At 56.2% G+C, this 27,391-nt stretch overlaps 1 protein-coding gene across 10 annotated transcripts in view; it reads left to right on the forward strand.

The window, feature by feature from the left end:
- NAP1L4 (nucleosome assembly protein 1 like 4) overlaps positions 1–27,084 on the forward strand; it is a 42,910-nt gene extending 15,826 nt beyond the window's left edge. For 5 of the 10 annotated variants that reach the window (XM_082749223.1, XM_082749219.1, XM_082749226.1 and 2 more), the window contains 15 exons: positions 37–67; positions 911–969; positions 3,565–3,664; positions 5,976–6,117; positions 6,341–6,427; positions 8,157–8,288; positions 8,942–9,013; positions 13,249–13,388; positions 14,621–14,766; positions 17,657–17,679; positions 17,950–18,069; positions 20,583–20,612; positions 21,047–21,103; positions 22,730–22,763; positions 25,913–27,084. In XM_082749223.1, the coding sequence (XP_082605349.1) occupies positions 54–67; positions 911–969; positions 3,565–3,664; positions 5,976–6,117; positions 6,341–6,427; positions 8,157–8,288; positions 8,942–9,013; positions 13,249–13,388; positions 14,621–14,766; positions 17,657–17,679; positions 17,950–18,069; positions 20,583–20,612; positions 21,047–21,103; positions 22,730–22,735 (1,128 nt within the window). In that variant the 5' untranslated portion in view covers positions 37–53 and the 3' untranslated portion in view covers positions 22,736–22,763; positions 25,913–27,084. The remainder of the gene's footprint in view (positions 1–36; positions 68–910; positions 970–3,564; positions 3,665–5,975; positions 6,118–6,340; positions 6,428–8,156; positions 8,289–8,941; positions 9,014–13,248; positions 13,389–14,620; positions 14,767–17,656; positions 17,680–17,949; positions 18,070–20,582; positions 20,613–21,046; positions 21,104–22,729; positions 22,764–25,912) is intronic. The other 5 variants (XM_082749217.1, XM_082749220.1, XM_082749222.1 and 2 more) reach the window with 1 other exon arrangement.
- Positions 27,085–27,391: the final 307 nt, after the last annotated feature.

The raw sequence follows: 27,391 nt of genomic DNA on the forward strand, positions 1-27,391 counted from the left end.
GGCAATGTTAATTGTTATAACTCTCTTAATTTGTAGGAGATCAAAACACTCAGATGGCAGATAACAGGTAAGCCAAAATGAACTTGCTAATTGGGACTTAAGTTTTAGTTGAAGAGCATGAGCCTAGACACCCATGAGGAAATGTCATAGAAGCTCTGGTGGGATGGCTTCCCTCCCCCGCTGTGTTTGAGCCCATGAAGGAAGGGGCTTCGCACAGGGGAAGTGTCTCAAGCATCGATACCGAGAATGCTTTCGTGGGAAGTGACCACGTTGCTGGCCGAGAGTGGCTGGACACCGCCCTCACATCATTGGCCTCTGGGGGGTTGAGTGAGAGAGAGATTTTGTTTCGCGGCTCGTCCTGAAAGCCGCATTTGGTGCTGCGTAGTATTTGACGTGGTGTAATTTTGGTGAGGGAAGCCATGTCCAGGCGTCTTGGAAAACTGATGCACCGGTTTTCATGACGTCTCATTGTTGGTAGACTTTCTGTGGTGAGCTTACAGAGCCACCGTGGGCACTGTGTCCTGAAAACTCGGTAAGGTAGCCCTTCGATCCCGTTGGCCACTGACCACAGTGTAGCTTGCGTATTGGTCGGCTAGTGGGTTCGGTTTGAGGGTGGGGAGCAGAGTTTTGGGGGCAGAAACTAGAAGTAAAAACTAAGCAGCTTTGCCAGGGTTGGAAATGAGAACTTTGGGGCGCATCGGGGTGGCGGTGGGGTGCGTTCAGTGGTAGGTGGTTTTTGTTTTATTTTGTTTTTAATAACCAAAACGTACCTCATAGATACACCTGTGTGTCTGTAGTTCTGTCCACGTGTGAAGTTGTTGTAGAGCTGCCTCTTAATGTGTTGCACAAGGAAAATGCCCTTGAACTCTTTGGAACGTCTTGATAGCTAATACGTAACGTACGGTCTTAGTTTTTCAGACGGTGTTCCTTCAGACGCCTTGGAGGCTGCTAAAAATGCAAGTCACACAGGTCAGTTCATGGCCCGTGGGGAAGGGCCCCGCGGGAGAGTCCGCGCGCAGAGCGGGGTGGCCTCCGCTCCTGAGCTCGTGCTCGCGACAAGCCAAGTCATCCACATGAAGCATCGCTGGGCTTCGGGGGTTTGGGGAAGTCGGAGTCGTTCACGTGAACAGTACTTCCCGTAAAACCTTCCATGGCAGGAGCTTCGGGCTTTCCAGAAGTAGGCTAGCCAGCACGGCGGGCCTCCTTGGGCTCGCTGCCGCGCAGGGCGCGCGTGGCTCAGCCGGGGACCGATCGTTTCCATGTGTCCTTTGTTCTTCCCCGATCCTCCTGGAGCAAACCCACACTCCATGTCATTTTGTCCCTCAGTTCATAGATGTGTTCTTTTTTCGCCTTCTTAAAAATCTATTAGATCTGTACCCTTTTCCCCTTTAAACTGTTTGAAAGCAAGTTGGGGGTATCTTGACTTTTTTCTCCTAAAACAGTTTCGTGTAAATTTCCTAGAAACTAGGATGAATGCCTCTAACCCCAACGCTGTGACCCCAACCAAGAAATGCAGCATTTACACAACACGGTAGTTGTGTGAACACAGAGTTGTGTTACTGTTGCCCTGCCATTCTCGGCTGCTGCTTTTTAGCCGTAGCCCCCAGCCAGCGGTGACGTCCCGAATCTAGTTCTGTGTCCCTTATTCTAGAGCTGTTCTCCTGCCTGTTTACCCTTCCCTGCGGTGACACAATGGCAGACTGTGCAGGCCGGCTGTCTTGGAGAACGGCCAGGCTCTGGATTGGTCGGGTGGTTTTCTTCGCATTAGATTCAGACTGCCGCATAGGGACCTGCTGCCGGGGAGCACACTGGGGTCGTGGCCAGGGATCCCGAGATTGAGGACTTGGGGAAGGTTGTGTCTGGCAGCCTTCCCCTTGTGAGGGTCTCTTCATAAGTGACCCGTCGGTCATCCTGTGGACATCCTGTTCTCCCCGAGACATACTAATGATCCTTGTGGAATCAGGAATGACGTTGGTGTTTGCGCGGGGCACTTTTCTAAGTATGGCAGTCCGACTGCGTATTATAGCTGTCGGAGACGGCCTTTCCCTCTCCCAGCCCCTACTTCAGTGTTCTAGATCCTTCCTCCGTCAGGGTTTCATCAGTGCCATCAGTACTCTTTTTGGTGTGCAAATGGTCCCACGTGTCAGTGCAGATCTCTTCAGACTGGCTTCTGTGACCTTTTGCCTTGTCCTCTTGAGCTTTGAGCACCTCGTAGCTTTCTCATGCTCCATTTTTCCTTGAACTCTTGCTCTGGACCTGGAGTATACCATTTCTGCAAGGGGCCCTGTTCCTTTCAGTATGGGGGAGATGTATAAAAACCAGAATATAGATGCTAGGTGTTCACTGTTTCTAGGCCTTTCAGTGGCAGGAGCTAGAGAAGATGCGTGTCTGTGTGGTGTGGTATTTACGGATTGTACGCATGCCCAGTTGTATGCGTACAGAACTGCATAGGTGAAACCACCCAGTGCTTCCTGGTAGCCGCGCTGTATAACTAACATGTTGGAATTGGCTTGCCTGCTTGGTATCCTTTGCTTGCCCATGTGACTTCAGTACAGAAAGGTGGGGAGAGCTCCCAGGCACCTTTGGAGTTAGGGGAGGGTGCTAAATTAGGGTTCCTGGCCAGTGGGAACGAGCAGGCGTCAGTTCAGCAAACACTGAGCATCTCTGCCATGGGCCATTGCTGTGTCACGCCACTGTTGGTTACGGTGGAGGAAAAGACCTCCCTTCCCCTTCAGTGTCTTGTTCGTTCGTTGGGAAACCGTGATGTGTGTGGGCCACCAGCACAGTGTGGGGGAGGAGGCCAGTGATTTGGGGAGGGGGTAGTGAGGGAGTGCGGTGTGGAGGGGGTGGTTTGGGCAGAAGGGTAGTGTAGTTCAAGGTGGAGGCCAGAACTTGCACTGCCGGTGCACCAGGAGCCAGTGCATGTAGGACCTCCTGGGACGTGAGCTGGGCCACCAGTAAGCACTTCTGTCCCTCAGAAGACATCGTTGCCTTCTCCCTGTCCTTGGCTTCTGGGCCCCCTTAGGTCTGGGGAAGAGAAGGGGAGGTGGCAGGAGATAGGCCCCTGAACTGGGAGGTGATGGCATCTTTGGGAGGTATGCGGCTTAAACAGCTGAAGCAAGAACCAGAGCTTACTCCCTGGGTGCCCTTCAGTGCATTTCTGACTGCCCGCCCAGCTGGGTACTGGGTAATGGGGTACTCTAAAGGTAATGCCTTTAGAGTACATTTGAAGGGGCGCCTGGAGGGCTCAGTCAGCTAAGTGTCCGACTATTTCAGCTCACGTCATGATTTCAGGGTCACATGACCAAACCCCAGCTCAGGCTCTGTGCTAGGCAGGGTGTCGGCTTGAGATTCTCTCCTTCCCTTCCCCTTCCCCCCATCCAGAAAAAAGTAAAATAAATTTTTAGTATTTTCAAAACATGTTTTTAAGAAGCCACTTGCTATATTTAGAAGTTAAAGTGAACAGTCAAAGCTGGGGAGGTCCGTGCTGATGGTTTTGTCCCCTTGGCTGTTCTGTGTTGGGCGTGTCTTAAATATTCTGGCCTTGTTTTTACCTCTTAATAGAAAAGCTCACTGATCAGGTGATGCAGAATCCTCAAGTTCTGGCAGCTCTACAGGAGCGGCTTGACAGTGTCTCCCACACTCCTTCCAGTTACATCGAGACGTGAGTATGACGTGCCTGCGACTCGGTACAACTCAAGAAGCAAAAGCGAAAAGACCGATTTCCTGGTTCCTTGGAATAGGAATACACGTTCCGCGTTGAGCAGATTTTGGGTGCTGAGAAGCAGGCACTGGGTTCCAAAGAGGAGCGCCTGGGCTCGGCAGGTGGCCGAGACGCAGGCCTCTGGTTGGGGGCTGCAGCGGGGGGAGTTAGCTAGCCACAGGGCTTTTGGGCCCGGCTCAGGGTGGCAGGGTGCTGGCTTCCAGCTGACTCTCCGCAGGCCGACGTCATGGTACTGTGAGGGAGTGGGAGAGTTGAAGGTGATCATGGGCTCTCTAGTTTGCTGGCTAGACTCCGGGTGAGTGGGGTGGCTTTCACACCGAGGGAATGCCGGGGCTGGGAGCGAGGTTTCATGGACTAGGACTAGTCCCGTGTTAGACGTACTACATGGTACGTGCCTGTTGGGGGGGCGGTGTAGAGTTATTGTAACTGATTGGGGGACAGCTGGATGTAGGATATCAGGGTCCAGTTTGCTTAAAATCGTTTGTTGTTTTTACTCTGTTAGGAAGACGAGGAAAGATAAAAGAAAATCGTAATTGTGTGATTAATGCAGAAGAGAAATAGTGGTGTTTCTGTGTGTTTCCCATTTCATTAGGTCCTCAGTGTGCTTCCTCCTTGTTCTCCTGCCGGTGGTAGTCCTAGAGATAGGACAGTAGTTTAGGGCTCTTGGTAAAGGACCTTTACCCTGAGGTGGCTCTGGGTAGGGTGGCAGGGTCCTTTGATGTAAGGCTGTTCCAGTGTTTATTCTAAACAGTGCTGCATGTCGGAGCAGCTAGGACTCTGCGTGTTGTCAGAGGAAGGGTAGAGTACTCAGGCTACTGCTAGTCCCACCTTGAGGGCTCAGCCCAGGTGGACACTGCCCAGGAGGGCTGTATGGGTCTGTGATGAGGCCCAGAGATCTCTTTGTTCTAGATGGTGACCGAGGGCTTCAGGCTAAACATAGAGTTTTGATGGGTTAAAAGGCGGTATGTTTCTTCTGATGTATAAAAGTAATGCATACAAACGAAAATGTTTCTAGACTATAGAAAAGTACTGGGGTGCCTGAGCTGATCATCCGACTCTTGATTTCGGCTCAGGTCCCAGTTTCAGGATTGTAAGATGGAGCCCCGTGTCCGGCTCTGCTCAGCATGGAGTCTGCTTGTCCCTCTCCCTCTGCTCCTCCCTTTCTCTCTCTCTCTCTCTCTAAAGTAAATAGAGGGCACCTGGGTGGCTCAGTGGATTAAGCTTTTGCTCTCAGTTCAGGTCACAATCTCAGGGTCCTGGGATCGAACCCTGCATCGGGCTCTCTGCTCAGTGGGGGGGCCTGTTTCCCCCACCCCCTGCCTCTCTGCCTACTTGTGATCTCTTTTTCTTTGTTAAATAAATAAATAAAATGTTTTAAAATTTTCTTAAATAAATAAATCTTTTAAAAAAAAAAAAAAGAAAAGAACGTCGAGAAGTATCAAAAGGCAAAGAATCTCAAAGTTACCCGACCATGGAAGGGAACAGACCCCACTTACTTGTCTGTGTTGTGTCTGATTTTCCCCTTAGTGTAGCAACATGAACCCTTCACCCGGTGCTGAATATCCTCTGGAAACACAACTCTGGACAGGCTGTGGCCTGCTCCTGTTCAACGTGTCATTGTTCTCGGTTGTCCACTTGTACAAGTAATGCCTCAGGGGACACAGCAGCACACGAGTGTTAGCATAAGTTCCTGGAAGGAGAGTTGCCGGACCCAAGGAACATTGAGGTTCTGCTTTGTCTTTAAGGTGGATGGGGCTGTTAGAGGGCTTCTTGGGCTCATCAAACCCTGGAGGTTTTTTTAATTGCCATTTTGGTAAGGAACAGACAGCAGTTCTTTTAAAGATTTCACTTATTTATTTGTCAGAGAGAGAGAGAGCGCAGACAGAAGCAGGCTCCCTGCTGCGCAAGGAGCCCGATGTGGGACTCGATCCCAGGACGCTGGGATCATGACCTGAGCCGAAGGCAGCCACTTAACCAACTGAGCTACCCAGGCGTCTGGACATTTTGTGGGATTGAACTTTCTTCCCATGCTTGATGATTTGTTCTGCTTCTTTTGTGGATTCTCTGTCAGCACCGGGCCCCCCAACCCTTCTACTGGGATGTTCATCTTTCTAACGCTGTTAGGGGCTCATTTCTGCGAGTGAGGATGTGAGTTCTCTGTTATCCTGAGTTATCTTAAGGGGACGACGGACAGGCGTGCTGCCTTCTCGCGCAGGCAGGAGGGTGACTTCCTTTTCCCTGGCTCTTGCAGCCTGCCGAAGGCCGTCCGGAGGAGGATCAACGCGCTGAAGCAGCTGCAGGTGCGCTGCGCCCACATCGAAGCCAAGTTCTACGAGGAGGTGCACGACCTGGAGAGGAAGTACGCCGCCCTGTACCAGCCCCTCTTCGACAAGGTGGGCCGCTCCCTCTGCGCTGCCCGCGCCGGCACATCCTTCTCTTAGGGCCCCACGTTGCGGGGCAGAGGATCCCGAACGGTTCTCCTTCAAGCCCCAGACTTAGAATCTTACATTATAAGAGCGTCGGTTTTCACGGGCTTTTCACAGACGTGATGTACAAGCTGACCTCGAGTTTCTGACTAACCCGCCCTGACTCTAAGACCGTCTCGTTCTTACTCAGAGAAGGGAGTTCATCACCGGGGACGTGGAGCCGACGGACGCCGAGTCAGAGTGGCACAGTGACAACGAAGAGGAGGATAAGTTGGCGGTGAGTGTTCGCGAGCGAGCTGGGCAGCTGCAGCGGCGCTGGGAGTAGGAGGTCTGTCGCGGCGTCCCCGAGGACGGCGCCTCTGACCACGGGGGCCGCTTCGCCCTGAGGTTGGCCGCTGCGATTTCTTTCTGCGGGTCCGGTATCCGGTAATTCCGTGACCCGGCCAGGCTCCCGCTGCTCCAGTGTCTAAACAGCTCCGTGCGGCAGGACGGTGGGATGTGGGATCAGAGGAGTCTGAGTGAGAAAGTCGGCAGAGTCTTCCATCGAGACAAAAGCGAAGTCCCACAAGGGGAGGGTCCCTGTGTCGGCAGTCCCTGCGGGGTCAGGGTTGTGCGGAGGGCTTGGTGGGGGTCTGGGCCGCTGCCCTCCAGGACCGGGGCGGTGACCCAAGTAGCCGCGGTGCCCCCAGCCCCTTGGGCTTCGGAGCTCTTCCTTGCCTCACAGCCTTTGGCCCCGTTCCGGAGCCATGGGAAGACTGCAGGGTAACTTGGTCCGCCAAAGTTTGTTGGGAAGACAAGTAGCTTTTGTCCTTTTTTATCCATCGGGGCTCCTTTTTAGGCATTTTTTGGCAGTGTGTGTTGGTTGTAGTGACCGTATGCTTTGATCTTTCAAACATCCTGCAGAAGCTGGCCTAGTTGAGGCTGTGGCTGTGGGTGAGCCTAGTTGTGCATCGTTTCCTTGTTGCTCAAGAAACATTAGCCTCGGGACGCCTGGGTGGCTCAGTTGGTTGAGCAGCTGCCTTCGGCTCAGGTCATGATCCCAGCGTCCTGGGATCGAGTCCCACATCGGGCTCCTTGCTCAGCAGGGTGCCTCCTTCTCCCTCTGCCTCTGCCTGCCATCCTGTCTGCCTGTGCTCACTCCCTCTCCCTTTCTCTCTCTGATAAATAAATAAAATCTTTAAAAAAAAAAAAAAAGAAAAGAAAGAAAGAAACCTCAGCCTCTGTTACTTTCTGAAGCCCCTTACGGTCGCTCTTACATGAGACGGCCCCGCGACGGAGCGGCTGCGTGCACCGTGGATCCAGTGAGTGCCATGCCCGAGCTCCCTGGGCCTGCCCGTTCCCGGAGCCCTGAGGTTAGAAAAGCCACCTCTGCACATCACGTGTAGCCTGTCCAGTCGCCTCCCCGATGTTGGCGAGCAGTTCCTTCCTGGATGCCTGTAGCCGCCTCCTCTCTGTTGGACGGACACAGTGCTCAGCACTCCTTGTCGCCAGGGCACTGGATTCTGGCCAGCGCTGGGTGGCTGGTTGTCCCGGGACAGGCGTCTCCTAGAGTGGCACTTGATACCTTCCCTGTGGTGGATGACATTGTACCGTCTTCTAAAATCATGTCACAGAATCACCTCTGAAGGGAGTGCTCTGACTGCCTAGGAACATTTAAAGTGGAACGTGTGCAGGTGTGAGAACGCAGTTTTGTTTTTTTGTTTTTCTTGTTTAAAGATTTTATTTATTTGACAGATCACAAGCAGGCAGAGAGGCAGGCGGAAGTGGGTGGGAAGCAGGCACCCCGCCGAGTGGAGAGTCCGATGTGGGGTTTGATCCCAGGACCCTGAGATCATGACCTGAGCGCCAGGCAGAGGCTTAACCCACTGAGCCACCCAGGTGCCCCCGGAGTACACGGTTTTTGACATTTGTGCAGGATTCCGAAATGTATACTCTGTGTTAAGCCATTTAATGTAAATGTGTTGTTTTGTGCTAAGTATTCTGTTTGGCATCTTTACTTTTTTTAGGGAGACATGAAAAATAAAGTAGTCATAGCAGAAAAAGAAGCAGCAACAGCAGAGGAGCCAAACCCCAAAGGAATTCCAGAGTTCTGGTTCACCATCTTTAGAAATGTAGATATGCTAAGTGAGTTAGTCCAGGTAAGCAAATTTCCGCCTTAACAGGGAGCTTTTAGCCTTAGTAACTGTTTACTTATGAACCACTTAACCGAGAGTTGAGCGGTTGTTCACGGTGGGTGGAAAGGCACTTCGTGTGACCGGCAGCTCACCTGAGTGGTCTCGGTCTCCTGAGCTGGGGGTCTCGCTGTCGTGCTGCTGGGAAGCCTGCCCCTCTGCGGCTGAGCCACGACTTGGCGTGGTCTCACGTTCTTACCTGGGTCTGCCACCTTACCACAGAAAGCCTTTGAACAGGCTCGAGACCCTTCCTCACCTTCCTGTGAATGGACAGGTGGGAAGGTGTGAGGGCAGGAGACCAGAAAATTGGCCAGCAGGGTCCGAAGCTGACCCGAGATGTTTCTTCTGAGACATGAGGCCCAGCAGGCCTGGTTGATCCTGTACACAGTGACGGCAGGTGGCAGTGGAAACAAGTCGGGCTCTTGCCCTCCCTGCCTGGCCTGGATGACTCCCAGTGCTCCGGACCAGAGAGAAGTGGCACCCTGTTGCTGACTGCTTGTCGTTGCACAGATGTGTGTGACTTCCTGTTGACGCCTGCGTGCACTAGTGAGCCCCTGGGGGGACATGTGTGTTGTTCGGGAAAAGCCCATTAGAAATTCTTTTTTTGTCTTGTTAATCAGGAGTATGATGAACCGATCTTGAAGCACCTGCAGGATATCAAAGTGAAGTTTTCAGACCCTGGGCAGCCTATGGTGAGTGCCAATGGACGGAGCTCCTGGCTGGCATCAAACAGGTCAGGCTCTGAGGGCGAGGGGCTCGGAGCCGTGGCAGGCAATGCACACCTGGCTGCACACTTGCAGGGTGGCAGGCTGGTTCTGAGCAGGACGCTCACCAACAACTAGAACGTTCTCACGTGGCCTTCCTTGGTCCTGCCCAGCAGTGCTGCACATCGTGGCAGGCAGCTCGGGCCATGGGCTCCCTGTGGCAGCTGAAGGAGTCCACATAGCACGGGACTCCTTGACCGTGGTGTCTGCCACGCCAGGTGCTGCTCTTGGCTGGTTTGTTCTGTGTCAGTGTCTTTCTCCTAAGCATCTCCCGGGTTTGTGAGGACCTGACGTCTGTAAAACGGGGTGGCAGGTATGTCAGGTCCGGGCGGCGCTCCGCTCTTGTCTGTCTGTTCGTGTCCGTTTATCCTTGCTGTGTCAGTTAGCGGGCGCATGCACGCGCACGGTTGGTGTGTGTCGGTGCGTTCGGTGACTCATCAGTTGGGTGTGGCACTCGGCGCTCATCACAGCACCTGCCCTCCTCAGTACCCACCACCTGGCAGCCACACCCCACCCCTCCCTCCTGACCCTCAGTTTGATTCCCGAGCAGCACCTTAATAGCACGCTGAGATGCCCATGAACAAAGTCTCCTAGCTTTGACCCGAGACGTAGTTGCAGGTGGGTAAACCTGGACAGCGGGTGCCTGCACTGGCTGCCACACAGCGCCCTTCCCCACGACCTGCTGCGCCGAGAGGGGCCTTTCCTTTCCTCCAGGGAACGGGCCCATCACCCTGCGTGAGTGGGTCCTCGTGGAGGCACTGTTCGTGGCCTGCTAGCCTGGCTGTGGCTGACGGGCTCCATTCCAGTGCCACAGCAGCTCCAGTGGCTTGTCACTGACGGACTCGTGGCTCTCGGTTTCAGGCCCTTGGGACACGGGCCTGGACTTGGAGTCCGGCTCCTCCCTTCCCATCGCAGAGCACTGGCTCCCGGTCACAGATGAGGGCCAGCTTTCGTGGGCCTTCCCTCTCTGGTCCCGGCGGAGGTGCCTTGCTGGAGGCAAGGGGCAGGGGGACACCTGGGGTGTGTCCCTTCAGCTTTTCCGGCTGAGCTCTCTCTGAGAGGTGACATTCAGCTTCCTCTCTGCTGGTGGGGGCCTGGGCAGGAGCTGGAGTGATGCCTGTTCCCAGGCCAAGGGGAACCCCTTTCTTGCTGCACCTGGTTAATGGGGTTATGGCAGGGCCTCTTGGTTGGCAGGTGCAGGGGCTGGGCCCCGGCGCCCCCCGGAGGCCGCGTGGGGCAGTCGGATGCTGCGGGCTTGCATCTGGGGGGTGGGAGCGCGCTGTGGAAGACTCTGGGTCCTTTCTCTCCTGACACTTCTTTCTCACCTGTGGGTCGTCCAGACCCCGTTGATTAATTTTTCCCCTTTGGATCAATCCTTTTTTTTCTTCCTTTGCTCTTATGAGACTCCCGTTTGGTGATTTCCTGGGTCTGTTTTCTTTCTCAGCCTGTCTGATGCTTTTCTCCCTCTCTTACTGTGGTTGATAGACGGACGGGCCCTAGTCTGGGTAGAGGACGGGCCGGGCACCTTCCCTGTTGGGAGAGTCATGCATGCTGCCTGGGGAACGCTGAGAAGAACGGGAGGTGTGAAGAACAGCAAACAGATGTGTCCCCTGTGGAGTCAGGCTCCCCGTAATTTTTGTTTTTATAAAATTATCATGAAATATTTTAGATGGTAAAATTAGAAATACGAACCATCCGGCGTCCGAGTGAAGCCGGGCCAGTGTGTTTGCTTCTCTCACGCCCACACCTCTGCTCCTCTCCAGGGTCTCCACGCTTCTGCAGCACAGCGGGGGGACGTGTGTGGACACTGTTGTCCCGGCTCTGCTGGGCGGAAAACAGTTACTGTAGCCTCCGTAGGCCGCGAAGTGCTCGACTGCCGTGGCCCACGCGTGCCGCTGCCACCTCCGCCCCGTTCTCAGCTGTTGCATTATCACCAGCATTCTTGACCCCAAATCTTTGTTTAGAACTTGGATGATTTCCTCCGTTTAGATCCCTTTTAGTGCAGTTTTACTGGGTTAAAGGAGGTGAACATTTATAAGGCCAGAGAATGTTCATTTATGTATTTTTCACACTTTGTTTTTTTTGTAGTCATCGTGGTTTTGTCTCCGTTTTGAATTAATTTCAAGCGTAGTGCAGAGTTCCCGTGTGCCGTCTGCCCAGACTGCGGTGGCCAGCGGTGGCCCGCGGACAGGGTGGGCACGGGCGGTAGCAGCCATGTGTACCCCGCTAGGCAGGGGCGGGGTCTCAGTTCACACTTAAGTACAGGGACTGTTGGGCCTCCGCTGTGTGCTTACGGCTGACTGGCTAGAGGGGACGGTGTGGGATGGAGGCGGCCTCCTCTTTGGGCCCGTTTCTGTTGGATTCGAACCCTCCATCCCTGCCTTCCTTCCGTTTCAGATAGGAGCGAGCGAGCATGAGCCGGCCGGGGGCAGAGAGAGAAGCAGGCTTGCAGCTGAGTGGGGCGTCCAGTGCCGGACTCGATCCCAGGAGCCTGGGATTGTGACCTGAGCTAAAGGCAGACGCTTCAACAACTGAGCCAGCCCCAGGCGCCTCGTGAACCCTTTCTTAATTCATCCTTAGTCGTGTGGGACACTAGACTAAACGGAGGCCCTGGGGAAGGAAAAGATAGGAGAACCTGAAAGCAGAGAGATGACGTGCTCGGTCTGCAGAGCTGGTGCGAAAGGAGGCGCGAGACGGACCTGCGCCCGCGAAGGGGGTGAGGCGGAGCCCCTGCGTGGCGCTCGTGAGCCCTCTCTGTCCCCTGGGGTGCCCGTCCACGCTTGCGGGCGCAGCCTGCAGACTTCGGGGCTCCTAGCAGCCTCCTCACTGACCGAGCACTCGCTTCTGGCTTCAGGGTGGGTGCCGCCCTGGGGCGGGGGCCAGGAGCCGAGAGGGGTCCATGTGGGGTGCCGCGGCTGTGCCTGCTCTCTGCCAGGCCAGGGCCTCGAGCTCTGCACGGGGCAGTTTCCCCTTCCCCCTTAGTGGAAGTGGTTCAGTTTTAGTCTTTCAAATCTATTCTTTCCCGGCTGGTAGTTGTGTCCTTGTAATGAAAATTGGAATAACTACCATTTAGCAAGCACTGCGTGTATAAACCGTTTTCTAAGTGCTTCCAGAGGTCAGTCCTCTAACCAGCTCGGGGAGAGAAGGGGGGAGGCTGTTCGCTCCACTTCGCAGATGAGGAAGCAGTAGCACAAACACACGGTGACTCGCCCCAATCACACAGCGCTTGCGGGCCTCACAGATCCTTGTCGAGTCTCTGTGACTTACCGAACCGAACCGGCGTCGTCCTCTCTCCCCTGGGCGAGGCTGAGGTGCGCGTCTTTGCACTTAGTGGTGATGCCGTTCCCCGGGCGGTTTTCCCAGCCTGTGAGTATCTCAGAGTAGAGTTAACTAGGTCAGAGAATTCTGTTTTACTTTAATTTCTTGATCCCGTCAGATGGTCCTTTCTAGAGCTGCCCTCAGTCTGCGAGTGGGCCTGATTTCCCAACACCTTGCGGGTGCTGCCATCGCTCATACACACGGAAGAGGCGAGCAAGGGTCCTCCCTGCCACCCCGTGGCTGGATTTGTGCCTGCTGCTTTGTCCACATCTTGCGGCCGTTTTTGCTCCCAGATTACATGGCGCTTGGCGAACAAAGGCTGAACTTGCCCTGGGTGTGGTTTGAGGAGGCCCAATCGATGCCCCCCACCCCACCCCACCCCACCCCACCCCACCAAGAGTCTGGCCCCCTTGCGCAACAGGGAAGGCGGTGCTCTGCCTGAGCCCGTGTGCCAAAGGAGGGGAGGGCTGGGCACTGCTGCCTGGTTTCCCGGCTAGTCCAGACTCCCTCCCCACCTCCGAGGGGTGAGGCCAGGGCTGCAGAGGGAAGCTAGGGTTTCCCAGGCGAGCTTAGACTCCGCTGGGGAGGGGTCTCAGAGGGGCTGCTCGGGCTGGAGTACAGCAGGTATTCCCCCACCTGTCGTGTTTGAACTTGGTGTTGCTGATTTTTGTAATGAAGAAGCTTTTCTTGATACGTGGCCATACCTGTTGAACTTCTCAGTAATGGTTTCTGTCCATGGCATCGTGCCCAGAGAGGCACTGGCTCTGGTACATACCATGTGGTTCGTAAAGTCTCACTGGCTTGTCGGTTTTTAAGTGGCACTTAACCGGAGTTTGTGTTTTTAGTCTTTTGTATTAGAGTTCCACTTTGAACCCAACGACTACTTCACCAATTCAGTCCTGACAAAAACGTACAAGATGAAGTCAGAGCCGGATAAGGCCGACCCCTTCTCCTTTGAAGGTCCTGAAATCGTTGATTGTGATGGGTAAGAACATGCCATTTCCACTTTTTCTGAAACGAAAACAGATGATTTTAGAACTTAATGAGTAAGAAATTAGGAATAAAGCAAAATATTTTCAGTTTTCTTAAAATCCCAGTAGACCAAGATTTACATTAAATAGCCTTCTGGTGGGGGGTTGTGACGGCCTGTGCTGGGACATGAGTCATGAGGTCACATGTGTCAGGTGGGGGCTAGTGGCCCAGTCTCCTCCTCGGATGCAGGACTAGACTCTAGGCCCCTTACGGGATGCTGTCCTCACTGAGCCAATAGACGACCTCCACGAGTCTTTGCTGAGAGAAGGGCGGGGTCTGTGCAGGGCGGAACCCCGGCAGCTGCTTGCTGCGGGGATTGGGAGGCGTTTAAGTGTTGGACTCATGATGGAGCAGCTTGCGATTTCAAGAGCCATCACCAGGGAGTGTGGTTTGGAGCTCCTCCCTCTTAGCTTGTTTGAGATGGTTTGGGAAAGTCTGTTTCTTTGGTTTGGGAAATGATTTTTGAATTGGCACGATTATCCTTGTTCACTGGAACCAAATACTCCTGGACCTCCTGCAGGAGCAGTTCAGAGCTTTATCAGACCCTGGCCACAGTGACCCTGACAGCGCATTTCCCGGGACCGGGCCGTCCAGGCCTGTTCTGGAGCAGACGAGTCACGTGCTGCCCAGGGGTTCCTCGTGGGCCCGCAGGCGCTGGGAGGCGAGGAAGCGTGTGGGGCTCGCCCCCGGCCCGGCCCACTTGGCAGCCTGGACCCAGTGCGCTCGGAGAAAAATAAAGCAGTCAGTAGTTGGTGCAGCGGTCACCTGCCGCCTCTCCGGCTTGTCCCGCCCGCTGAGCTGCTGGAGAACTCGGGGCTGTGAGTGGGTGACTTCAGGTGTGCTCCGGGGCCTGGACAGAGGCGGCAGGTGACAGGCTCTTGAGCATCCTCTGGGCACCTTAGCCCAGCCTTGACCAGGCTTGGTCATAGCAGTCGTGCTTGGGGAGAGTCTCCGGAGAAGCCCCCGGCTTCTGATGGCGCTTCCTGCCGGGGCGTGGCAGCCCACACCACTGGGCCAGTTCCCTTTCGCGGGCCGTCACCTGGACTTGTGAGGTGTGTGGTGCCGGCCGGCAGGCTGTTTGGCTGCGCTGTCCACATTCGGCCGCTCACTGGCCTTGTTTACTGGGACGTCCGTGCGCTTCTCAGGGCGCGTGTCTGTGTGCGTGATGGCTGTCTGTCCCCACAGGTGTGTTATTGACTGGAAGAAAGGGAAAAACGTTACAGTCAAAACAATCAAGAAGAAGCAGAAACATAAGGGCCGAGGCACAGTGAGGACAATTACCAAGCAAGTTCCCAACGACTCCTTTTTCAACTTCTTCAGCCCGCTGAAAGGTGAGTGGGGTGCGTCGTAGGCATTGATGATGACGATGAAGTCGCATCGTCACCCGCGGGGTCTGGTCTCAGTCCTCTGCCGAGCGTGGCCAGTAAGGACACGTTTGCTGTGCCAGGAGCCGTGGTGCCGGTGCTCACGGGGTCGGGGAGGGGTTAGCGGGAGGGGAAGGCCTGGCAGGCACTCTGAGCGCCTCGCTGAGAAAGCTGGACGGATGCCCGGAGGGCCCCAGCCGACGCTTCCACACTTGGTGCTGCGGCCCGCTGGTGGCCCCGGGGCCACCCGTCCTGCTATAGGGCCCCTCTGTCGCCAGTCGCTGGTCACAACCCAGGTACGCCTGCACAGCTTGGGGAGTGTCCCCCACCCTTTCTTTCTCATAAATTCTGCTTTATTTTTCTCCATGACTTGGTAGAACTCAAGGGGTTTGGGGTTTATAGATTGTGACAACACAAGTAGTTGGATTTCTAACTTGAAAGACTTAGCTTGGAAACTCTGATTTTTTACTGCCCTAAGTCATAAAATAAAGATGGAAAGTTTGACCTTGTAGAGGGTGAGCAGCAGGTTTCAAGAGTAAATACTGGTGAGTCTTTTTTTTTTTTTTTTTTTTTTTTTTAAGGTTTTATTTGTTAGAGAGAGAGAACCAGCAGGGAGAAGGGTAGAGGGAGGGAAGCAGGCTCCCTGCTGAGCAAGGAGCCCCATGTGGGACTCGATCCCAGGACCCTGGGGCATGACCAGAGCCGAAGGAGACACTTAATGACTGAGTCCCCTGGGGACCCCAAATATTGGCAAGTCTTTTCTTTTTTACACTTTTTTTTCTTTTTTTTTTTTTTAAGATTTTCTTTATTTATTTGACAGAGATCACAAGTAGGCAGAGAGGCAGGCAGAGACAGGAGGAAGCAGGCTCCCCCTGAGCAGAGAGTCTGATGCGGGGCTCGATCCCAGGACCCTGAGATCATGACCCGAGCCAAAGGCAGAGGCTTAACCCACTGAGCCCCCCAGGCGCCCTGATACTAGCAGGTCTTAACAGAATTTCCCAAACTTGAGAGAGTGTAAAGACCAGACGGTTCGCAGTGTTAGAGGAGCGTGGGTCAAACGGTTTTCCTCTTTGTTTTCCATGAACACAAACAGACTGAAATGAAACGTGGAAATGCAGCCCTGCCTCAGTAACTGGTGGGTGTGTGAGCTGTTTGCCCTCGGCCACAGGGGTGCTCCGCGCTCAAGTGTGAGCCTTGGACCCAGACTTTGTCTCGGAGCCCAGGGCCCTCGCTTCTCAAGCTCCGCCCCTCAGCCTCGGGCCCGCATCTTTCTGGCGTTTGAGCTTAGGGGATGCACGTGTTTTGGTTCGGGGGTGACAGTAGCCACAGAGGGACTTGTTCGGTTTCCTTCTTTTAGACCAGGGGGCCCCTTTGGCGGTTACCTATGAGCTTTTGCTGTGAAGCAGAGGGGCTTTGGTTCCCGAACGCAGTGGTTTGTTGCAGGGTTTCTTAAGATTGGATTTAAGTAATTTAATAAAATCAAAATGAGATTAAGTGGACTCAGAATTTGGAGGGAGGTGACATTCAGCATTCTAAAACTGTCCTATGATGGTTGTATGACTCTAAAAATGTCAGACACGTCAGCTGTCTGGTAGATAAATTACACCTAAACGTAGCGATTTTTAAACGGGCACCTGGGTGGCTCAGTGGGTTAAGCCGCTGCCTTCGGCTCAGGTCATGATCTCGGGGTCCTGGGATCGAGTCCCACATCGGGCTCTCTGCTCAGCAGGGAGCCGGCTTCCTCCTCTCTCTCTGTCTGCCTCTCTGCCTACTTGTGATCTCTGTCTGTCAAATAAATAAATAAAATCTTAAAAAAAAAAAATTTAAAGGAATTGCACATCATATCCAGTGATGAGCTCTATAAACAGGTATACAGGGGCCATTGGGGGGTGATCAGGCAGGCCAGGAAGAAGTGTTGGAAAGCAGGAAACGTATTTTGAAGTGAGGGAAACAGAAGCTGGCTGGTCCGGTGCTCTGCTTGTCCTTCAGTCTGCAGAACATGTCCCAAAGTCACGGGAGCAGAAGTCCGGGACCGGCGTCCCCAGACCCAAATCTTAATCTGCTGGGGTTGCTCATGTGCCAAGACTTAGGGACCGTGGTGCGGGGTGGTACTGTCATGTGGGTGCCCAGCCCGTGGGGAACAGCCGAGCGGGGAGAGGCCCCGAGAGGCAGGATGAGGCCAGTGCTCTGAGCCTCCAGCTCCTGGCAAGACCCGGCCTTGAACAAGTGTCCCTCGAGTCCCGGATTTGGGTCCCGTGATCATTCAAGTGTCACTGGGCTTTGTTGAGTGGTTTAAGTCCCTGTCTGTCCTGTCACCCTTGGTTCTGGGTCGGGCTCTGGCCAGCTGCACACAGGCATGTTGGGTCGGGAGGGTGGGGGGTGCTCTGTGGTGGGCAGCGACCGCAGCACCGTCCTGCCCACGGGGAGTCTTTCCCTTCTGCCGGAGGGACGCTTCGCACTGAGCGAGCACCTCCCCCTGGCCGTGCAGTCGCCCGTGGTGTCGCCCCACTGAATGTGGAGCTTCAGAAGCACGGCTCGAGGATTTTCCTCTTCCCAACAGTCCTACAGGATTGCAGGCACTGGTGCACGTTCCTTAAGGCGTCAATGCACAGGGCGGCCACAGTTGGGGGCTCTTGATGGGCCTTCCCACCTGTTGGCACTGGGCTAGGAGAATCTTCCCCCCAGCTGGCGTTCCCAAGCTGGGCAGGCCAGGGTGGGCGAGGGGGGGCAGTCAGGGTGCCGTGGGAGGCACGGGTGCGCCCTGTCCCACCTTCACTACGCGTGTGGCTGCGCCCGTGCGCCTGCAGAAGCTTTGGTTGTCAGCGTAACCTGCGTGTGTTTTGTGTTTTTCCCCTAGCGTCTGGAGACGGAGAGTCCCTGGTAAGCTTTGTGTCGTCCTTCGATCTCTGTGCTGCCAAAGTCTTTATCTCCAGAGCAGGGCTGCCTCCTTCTCAGTCTCTCCTTTCTCCTCCCTGAGACCCGGGGTCCCCTGTGTTCCCGACACTGCAGGGTGGGGCCGGCGCGTGTGGGACCGGGGCGCCCCGCCATCCCCAGCAGCGCTGGGTCCCCCAGACCAAGGGTGCGGTGCAGGGTGGGGGGCGTGGGGCTCGCCCATACACACGCGTTAACGTGGAGGTTTTCCCTTCTCAGGACGAAGACTCGGAGTTCACATTAGCCTCTGACTTTGAGATTGGACACTTCTTCCGTGAGCGGATAGTCCCGCGGGCTGTGCTCTACTTCACGGGGGAGGCCATAGAGGACGACGACAACGTATGTGGATGGGAGCTCCGGGGGCCTCCCTCCGGCGGTGTGGGGCGCCCTGAGCAGCAGCCTGGGGGCCGCCTGGTGTCGGGGGCTGAGGGCCGAGCACGGGCTTGGGTGCTGTGAGAACAGATTGCCACCCCCATCCAGGGACAGCACCCTTGGAAGGTCCCAGTGCTCACCTTATCCTGCTGCAGGGCTGTAAGCTTTGGGTGACTTGGAAACATGGGGAGAATCTCCGTTTCAGGGGTCTGGCAACAGGAAAAGGTCACCCACGGAGCTGACTTCCACTAGCCTGTGGTGTGCCGGCCCCAAAGACTTGAAACCCGTGGTGCACGGAAGGGCAGCTGGGCTGTGCAGGCCCCTCTCTCCCCCTCCCCTGCTGGAGCACAGCCTCACCAGCAGTCCTCTGACGGTCACTTGAGGTTGTTCTGCATCCTAATCGAGGCTCAGCTCTCTGTGTCGTCTGGATTTGTGGGAATCAAGTTTGGTTTTATAGTGGGCCGCTAGTAGTATGTTTCAGATAATGGTTCCCTTGCTCTGAGAACTCGTGTTTCCTGGAAGGTTCTGGGTTCTCTTTCTAAGTGGTCTGTCAGGGCTTCAGGTGGGCAGCAGGAGCCGGGCAGGTCAGAGTAGCTTCGGGCCAGAGGCAGTGAAGGGCTGCTTCTCACGTTCTCCATGCTGGCAGTCCCAGCCAGGGGGCGCGGGCTGTCCAGTGCGCGCTGTGTAGTCTGAGACTTGCTCACTCCAGAAAGGCCGTTTGTCCGTCCCTGGGCTGGGAGGTGGTTGTGGGTAGCAGAACACGCAGGCACACAAGTCAGTGTGGTGTCGGCTCATCCAAGCGCTCGAGTGATTGCTAGGGCTTAAGGTGACACAGCAGTCTGCAGACCAGCACAGTCCGTGGAACTTTCTAGACGCTAGAGCTGTCTGCGGCCTGCCTGCTCTGCTGGTGTGGTGGAACGGGCCTCACGGGAGGCCGAGGGTGTGGAACGCGTCCATTGGCAGCTGAGGAACCACATGTTCCATTTTACTTAGCGTAGCCCCCAGATTCTGGTGACCACACACTGAAAAGCCATCTCTAGCCCGGTGGTCTCCGCGCTTTGTTGATCACACACCCATCGGTTCTTAAAGCACGAGACGCAGCTTAGTGTTTTTCTTTACGTGAGATACAGACTGCGTGGCTGGTCCTGTGCGCGCACGTGTCCGCTGCCAGCGCCTCTGGTGCAGGGGCTGCTGCTGAGCGGGTGGCTGTGGGGGGCACCCCACGCGGGCCTGCTGAGACCGGGGCCCTGGCTTCTGCACTCACGGCCGTAGAGCCTCTGTGCCGTGGTGTCCTCATCTGAACATGGGCTTGAAGGTTGTGATTTTGGTGGCTCGTCAGGCTCTTAGAAGAACCCCTGTTGGCACAGTGACTCACGTTGGGATAAAGGTGGGTTTGCAGGGCTCCGATCTGTTGGCAGCCTTGCACACACACTGGACGTCGGTGCGGAGGGATGGATGCAGGAGCGCTGCTTTTGTCTGCCCTGTGTTCTATGGGCTCCGTACCCCGACTCTGTTACCCCTGCTCCGTGTCTGTGTGAGATGTTTGCTGCAGGCCCCATCAGGTCCAGAGCAAAATGATCTGAGAACCTCAAAATCCGTGCTTGAGTCTGTTTGAGGCTAGTTCCAAGCTGAGCTAAGATGTGATTGGCTACAAGACCTCAAACCTCGGTCTTTCCCTCTTAGAGGCTGGTGAGGGCACCAGGGCGTGCTTGTACCCCTCACGACCCAGCTGGTGCGGGAGGGCGTGCAGCCTGGGCCCTGCCAGCCCCTAGGCCCTCACAAGTCCGTGTGAGCTGTCACTGGGGAATATGTGTGGGCTCCGACAAAAGAAATGCTCTTACGAAAAAGCCTACTTAATGTTTAGGTGTCTTGTGTGGTGCAGGACATAGTGTTGAGGTGTGCTTTGTTGTGTCTTTGGTCTTGATCTGAGTTTGATATGGGGAGTTTGGGCGGGCGTCTGACCCAGAAGACATTTAACTCAAGACCAGTCAATCGTAGTGTTCAGCCTTTTTTCTATACACTTAAACACCGAGGGTTTTTTTTCATATTTCTAATATGTAAATATTTAACCTCGTATGAGTTTAAAAAATACTAGTAAAATTCATGGATTTGCGCAGTAAAATCCTATTCCTGCTTTGCCTGGATCAGCCGGTTCCCCGGGTGGTCCGGTCCCTTCTCGCGCTGACCGTCTCCTTTCTGCACCCGTGCCCGCCCTCGGCCTTGTCTGAGTGCTTGTCAGGTACCGGCGTCCTGTCAGCACCGTGGGGCCGGCGAACGGGCGGGCCCGCAGTGTCGGGGCTGAGGCGCCCCGCGGCAGACCGTGCCCCCCGGGGCGGGCGCTGCTCTCTGTCCAGATGCCAGGCTGCACTGCCGCTTCCCCCAGACCTGACCAGTGTGGGGTGCTTGACGGGGACCGTGCCTGGGTCAGGCCACCCTCATGCTTTTGAGACCTAAATTTTGTTTCCTTTTTCCTTTTTCAGTTTGAAGAGGGTGAGGAAGGAGAAGAGGAGGTAAGACATGGCGAACCCCGAGAGTCCTTTCCCTCAGGCCTCGCTGGGCTGCTTCCTCTGCTAGAGCGGACGGGGTTTTGGAAGCAGCTGGTGCACCCGCTTTGTGTGGAGCTGCCACAGGGCCTCCAGCCTGTGGAAGCTGGGCGCGGTGGGGGACACGGCACTTGCTGTCCCTGTGTCCAGTTGCCCCGTGGTTAGCTTATTAGGGCATGTGGGGTGAGCACACAAGTCACGTCCTCCGCAGTGTGTGTATCCGTTATCGCTGCCAACAAAAAGGTGTTCAGAAGTCATCCTGCCCGGAGGTGACCTAATCGCTCATGGGCAGGGATTGATGACCTCCCGCTGGGTCCTGGGCAGCTGCTTTTGTGGGGGGCGCGCGGGTCCGCGAGAGTTTAGATCCCGTGAGCTCCGCTCACTGTCCCCCTCTTACGCAGGAGTTGGAAGGTGACGAGGAGGGAGAAGATGAGGACGACGCCGACATTAACCCCAAGGTCAGTTGGTGGGGGGCCACCAGCCCAGGGAATGGCGTGCTGCTATGACATGGGGCCGCATCCCCCCCGGCGGAGCCTGTGCTGCTCTAGTCATCACAGAGAACACAGAGGAACGGGGGTGAGCGGCCCCTCGTGCGCGCTGTGGGGCTCAGTGCACGGCGCCCGGGGAGGGCTCTTCAGCTCGAGGTCGGCCTCTCGCCAGGAGCTCTCCGGGGAGAGCAGCTTGGTCTGCCGCACCTGCCGTCCTCTCGGGGCCGGCTGAGGGACGGCCTGAATAAGCTGTTTCTTGTGTTCATGTTTGGAAAAGGTGCAGAGAAGGAAATTTTGAAAGTTTTTTTTTTTGTTTTTTTAAAGAAGAGAGTCATAAAATTGTAGACACAGTTTTACAGTTGCCCTTGGGCTGAGAATAATCAGAAGCTGTGTGTAAATACCTCCAGTCCTTGAAAGTCTACTGGGAAGCTTTAAAAAGGAAAAAAAAAAAAAAAGACACAAAACTGAGGAGAGCAGGTGGCCCCAGGAACCTCACGTGGAGGTCCGGATGCTCACGGCTGGCGGATGAGCTGGAGGGCGGCACTGCCACTTGGCACATCCCTTCAACCCGGAGCTGCTTTAGTGCAGGCCGTGCGGCCGCCGTCCTCACGCTGGCGAGCAGGAAGCCGGTGGGAAGCCCGCTGCGTGCTCACGGGCCGTCCGAGCGCTCGCCTTCTTGCCGTTGGTGACCCGGATCTCCGGTGACCTGGGCGCTGTTTGTTCGTTTGTCCGTCCTCTGTGTTTGCCCGAAGTGAGACGTGCCCGCAGTGCCGGGCTCGTGACCCCGCGCTCTAAGTGCGTGTGGGTCTTGTTTCTGTCGTGAACACCCAGTGTTGGCATGAACGCATGCGCTACAGCACAGCTCCCAGGGAAGGGTGGGTGGCGGGCTTCAGACGTTTTCACACCCACCACGTGAATACTCGGCTGGGACAGTGCTCCCGGGAGGGCTCGCCTCTGCCCAGCCAGCCTGTCGAGCAGGGGCGGGGGCCCCTGGGCTTGGCTCCCAGTCGCGGGGGCCCCAGCTCGGGGTCGGGGCTCCTGGGCGGGGCTGCTGTCCCCTGTGTGTCTGCCTGTCTTTCTGCCTCTTGGGGCGCTGCCGTGCACACTCACGGTTCGGATTCTTAAGCAGAGACGGAGGGCAGTTTGCAGTGGGGGCTCCATGACTCCATCACTCGTCACTCCCTTCTGTTGTTTGTCCTTTGCTGTCTCCTGCCACGTCTGTTTTCTGGAAGCGCCTTTCCTCACGAGTCCTCCGGTACCATGGGGGGTGTCAGGATTGGTGCTCCCTGGTCTCCGCGTGTGCTGTCGGTTGGGGGGAGAGGAGGTTCCCCGGTGGGAGGCGCCGGGACTGCGAGCCATGCGCAGCCAGGAGGGCCCAGGGCTTGTCCTTTGGGGGCTGGTCTGCACATGGGCAGACGAGGGAGGAGGGTGTTCTGGTGTTAAATGTGCAGACCGGGTGGGTTGGGGTTGCTCGTCTCAGGCTCGAGGACTTGTAGCCCTTTGTGTCATGAGAGAGCCGCTGCTCCCCGCCTGTACGATTTTGTGCATTTTATTTTCTTTTATGCTGACACTTCCTTTCAATTTTTTCCCATTTAGGTGTAATTTTTGTCTGTTATTCATGCATTTTTAGGTAAGGTGGAATTCCATTCATTCCTAATCCAGTCTTCTGGTCTGTGCTTGATAACGGTGCTGTGTTGTGACTTTGTGACTAGCGGGGAGGCTGCGGGCCGGGCACACTGGGCGCGCGCAGGGCTGAGCACGGTGCATTCGGAAGAGCGGAGCGCGCGGGCGGCCGTTGCGTGCGCTCCTGAAACCGGCCGTCAGAAACCACCTCCGGCTCCTTGCTGAGCTGCTCTTCGCTGCTGACCACGTCCCAGGCGTGACTGGTGTGGCATTTCTTTTGTGGGCGGGCCCGTCTGCCAGGAAGAACACAGGGCGCGGGCCCCGGGAGGTGAGCGCCGGGCCTCAGGAAGCCCATGTTCGCGCTGGCTGCACCCCATGCGGCGGGAAGCAGCCGCTGTGCTCTTTCTGTCCGTTGTTTCTACTTCGTAAATTCAGGTGGGGTGCAGACCAGTCGGTCACAGAGGGCCGCCTGAACTTGGACTGTGCTGGGGTTAACAGCCCCCGTGGTGTGGGCCGTCGCGTCTCTGTTCCAGCCATCTGTTCCCTCCCTTGTGGGACACGGTCCTCCCGGGGGCAGAGCCGGCGGCAGTGGTCCGAAGATGCTCCAGGAGGCGGGTGCCGTGATGGTCGCCCCTGGGAATGGCCGGGGGGGCCCGGGGCGGGTGCCGAGGGGCCGCTCTCAGTGTGGAAAGCAGGGCCTGTGAGCTCTGGGCCGCAGCGGCGTGCCGGCGCTGACAGGCAGACCACGGGCCTCTGACAATCTCCGCGAGGCCTCCCTGTCCCTGTCCCGCTCCCACGGGCTCGCGCTCAGAACCGAGCAGAAGCACACTCACCTCCTGGCAAGGCAACGTGGTAGCCAGGGGAGGTGATCGGACGCCCGGGTGCTGTGTGTTGAAGGGCGCAGATCTGATGACTGCCGTGGACAGAACAGCTTGTTTCATGCCTTGTTTCCTGTCGCCCCGCTCGTCTGAACAGTGCCCCCCCCCCCAAGACCCTCTCCCCCCCCACCAGTCACGGGAAGGCGTCCCTTACCTGTTCAGCCTGTCTCTGGGTCAGGGGGACCCTCCTGTGGCATAGCCACCGGGCTGCCTCAGGCCGGCAGCTGCTCTGCTTTGGGGGCCCTGCCCTCTGCTGTCCCACAGGCTCTTGGGCCCCGGCTCTGGGCCCCTGGGAAGCTGTAGGGGCCAGCTGTGTGCACGGTGGCTTATTCCTGCCCCCCTTCTGTTACAACATGGCTTTGAAATGGCTCCCTGACGTGCAGGATTTGGGCTGTTAGTTTGTGCCTTGGAAACACCGGACTCCTCTCCCATTGATAATCGGGGCATCGGATGACCAGGCTGCCATTGGACTTTGTGGCCTGAGGCCGAGGATGCAGGGTTTAGTTGGAGTCCTGTCTTGGCCTGTGTCACAGGCTGAAACCCAGCGGTGTCTCGTTGATAAAATTCACATCAGAAGCTTTGGGATTCTCTGTTGACTTTACAGCCTAGGACGTGTGTCCATGTGGATGCTGTCCCCAGAGGGGGGGCCGCCTGCCTGCCAGCCAGGGGAGCGTCTGCGAGGCCCGCTACCTCCAGCAGGCATTATCCCCGAAGCTACTGAATGTGTTTTAAACAAAAGGATAATACGTTTTCCTGGTTAACAGTAAGCGTCTGAAATGACTCCCAGCGTACTGTAAATTGTGTCAAGCCTGCTGTCGCAAAACGCTGCTTGTGTCCCCCTCGTCTGTACACAGAAGGGCAGAGCAGGAGGAGTCCCTCCCGGGCTGTGCCCCCGCCCTGTTCCCACCACATCACCCTGCAGGGCCACTTCCTTAGCTCCATCTTCTCTAAGCCACTTCCTTCCTGCAGACACAATGTGGAAACATGCGCTTCTCCCTTCACCCTTAAAAAGCTGCCTGCCCTCCCCCACACCTTGCGCTACAGCCACGTGGAGCTGGGTGCGCCTCCCGCTTCCCCGGCCACTCCTGACCGCCGGGGCTGCCTCCAGATCCACAGTCTGATTCTGATCTTTTCCCGCCTGGATTTCTGGTCAGATGTGTTTCGTTTGGGGGCCTGGGTTCGTTTTTTAGCAGAATTTCAGATGCGCATGTGACGCCCAGGCCAGGACACTCCTCCTAGGGTGTCCTGTTGCTGGGCAGAGACCTGGGGCATCCTGGCGGCGTCCCTGTGTTTTTTCCATGAGACTTTCTCAGACTCCGGTCTGAGATCATGGCTTGCTTTCTGCATCCTCAGCATGTGATTTTTTTCATATCTCAAGTGTAGTTTCTCAAAGAACGGAATCCCAGTTCAGCCATAGAAGATTCATTATCTCCCTGTTTGTGGGGTGGTGGTGGTTTTTTTAAGGCTCCATAGGCTTGGCAGATTGTATGAAAATAATTTGTAATCTTGGCAGCCGAGAGTTAGAGGTCACTGGTGAGTACGTGTATTGCCCGGAATGGTGGGTGATCTGGGGGCCTGGGTCTCAGGCTGCGACGTCGGCCTCCCCACAGAACGCGTGGGTCTGCTGGCTGTGCTCTGAACGCTGAGAGGCGTGTTAGATTATCCCGACAGGGACGTGCTTCTCTGCCAGGGGGCCTGGTCTCTCCCTGCTGCCTTTCTGGAAGGATAGAATTCCCACTTGGGGAGGGGCCTGGGGGGACCGAGGCCGTGTGCGGAGCTGTTGGCGTGGCCTCCTGGCTGTGGGCTGCTGCCGGGGGCTGGTGGAGCTACCCGGCCGCCTCGGCCCGCCGCACAGTGGCCCCTTCCCCTTCAGGTGCTGAGCCTGCCTTCAGGTGGCAGGGACAGAAAGGGGAGTCGGCTGGTGTGTCACGTGGGCAGGGTCGGGGGGCTTGCCTGAGACGCCGAGCCTGCCATGTCACTTTGGAGTGTGGCTCCCCTTGCACAGATGAGTGTCCCTGACCCTGAGGCGCTTTTCCTTCCCGGTGCCTGGGCCATGACTTACACTCCGGGCTTGTCTCCCAACAAGAAAGGCAGCCCCGGTGAGACTGTTCCTGGGAAGTCGGCTGATGTTCGGTTACTGCCGTAGAAGCACGTCTGCGGTAACCGTTTGTTCAGTTAGAACGAAGGTACTAAATCGAGTCTTGGCTTGCACTGTCGGTTGGCGGTAACGGGTTGATGACACCAGTTTCCTACAAGTCCTGTCTTCTCTCGTTGACAGAAGGAGCCCAGCCAGCCCTCGGAGTGCAAACAGCAGTGAGGAGCGAGGCCCCCCCGGCGGCAGCAGCGGGACTTGGCGCGGCGGCCCCACCACCGTATTGGCAGTGCTTTCTTCTAACTTGTTTTCAAGTGCATGATTTTGACTTTAACTTTCCCTTTATCCTTATTATTTTGCTTAACCTGTACAGTGGCAACTTAAATGCATTTCAGAAATAGGAGGTTTGATTCCAGCACCCTCTACGGCCTTGGGTGCAGCCCAGTGGACTTTCCCGGGCCCTGCCTCCGGGAGGGCCCCAGAGACCCCCGGGGGAAAGGGGTGGCAGAAGGTGGGGCGATGCTAAGAGCAGACGTGTGTGGGGGGTGGTTCCGGGGCCTCCAGAACCAGTCCCGTCCCTCCACGGTCGGACTGGATTCTTCTTCCCTCGAAGAAAGCTGCGTGCTCTGTCTCCCACCTCTCGGTCTCCTGTGCTCTAGCGGGCTCAGAAGAGCTGCATAGGGTCCTGTTCTCTGTAGAACACTCCGTCTCTGGTTCTGTGGCCCTCGGGGTACAGCAGGGGCGGCGGTGCGCCCCAGCCCTGAGGCTCGAGTGTTTGTGGCTCATCCTCATATTTATTTATTCTTTCCTGCTGGTGAGGGCTTGGGACGCTTGCTGTCACTTGTCCTTACACTCTCAGAAACCATGTGTGTGACGGGTGACCTGGCGACTCGCCTGGCGGGGGTGGTGGTGGCTCCCAGGGGAGCAAGGCCTGTGGAGAAGGAACCTCGCTCTGTCCTGCCTGCGGCTGAGGGCGGGTGCTCGTTTTCATGACATACAGACCTCCTGGCTCTGGGGGATGGCGGCCCTGAGGGCGCAGGTGAGGGGCCGGGGCTGGGACGTGCTGCTGTCCTTCTAGTGTGTCCACATGTCAAGTCTTGCTTTCGCACAACCCCCAATTCTTGGCCCCGTGCTCATCTTGTTCTAAAAGCCCTGGGTTCAGAGTGACCTGTTCTTGGCTGGCGTGTGGGGTTTCTGAGTGTGCGACCGTGGTCTCTGGCAGCCGGGGACGTGTATCCACACTGTGACCAGGTCTGTGGAGTGCTTGGCCTTACTTCTAATAACATTTGTAACTGAATACGGTGTTTTCAGTTTGTACAGAATAGTTAGAATATTCTATTAAAGTTGTGAAACGTGGAGCCAGCTCTGTGCGCAGTCTCTCTGTGGGAGGAGCGGGGGGGGGGGGGTGGCGCTGGCCCCTGCCCACTCCCAGCAGCTCCCAACCGTGGCTGTGCGGCCTCCTGAGCCCTGCAGATGGGCAGACCCGGACCGGAGGCCTCTGCTCTTCCACGTCCGCCAGTTCTCCGGAGATGACTACGTTTAGTTTGCTCCTTAGGTCTGCAGACCCACTTCACAATCTGGATGGACTTGGGGTCCCCCCCAGGAGTACACTGTTTCTTGAGAGTTTGTAGGGCTGTACCTTTCAGGTCCAGAAGGTTCCAGGAA

Source organism: Mustela nivalis (genome assembly GCF_964662115.1).
Source record: "Mustela nivalis genome assembly, chromosome: 9".
NCBI lineage: Eukaryota > Metazoa > Chordata > Mammalia > Carnivora > Mustelidae > Mustela > Mustela nivalis.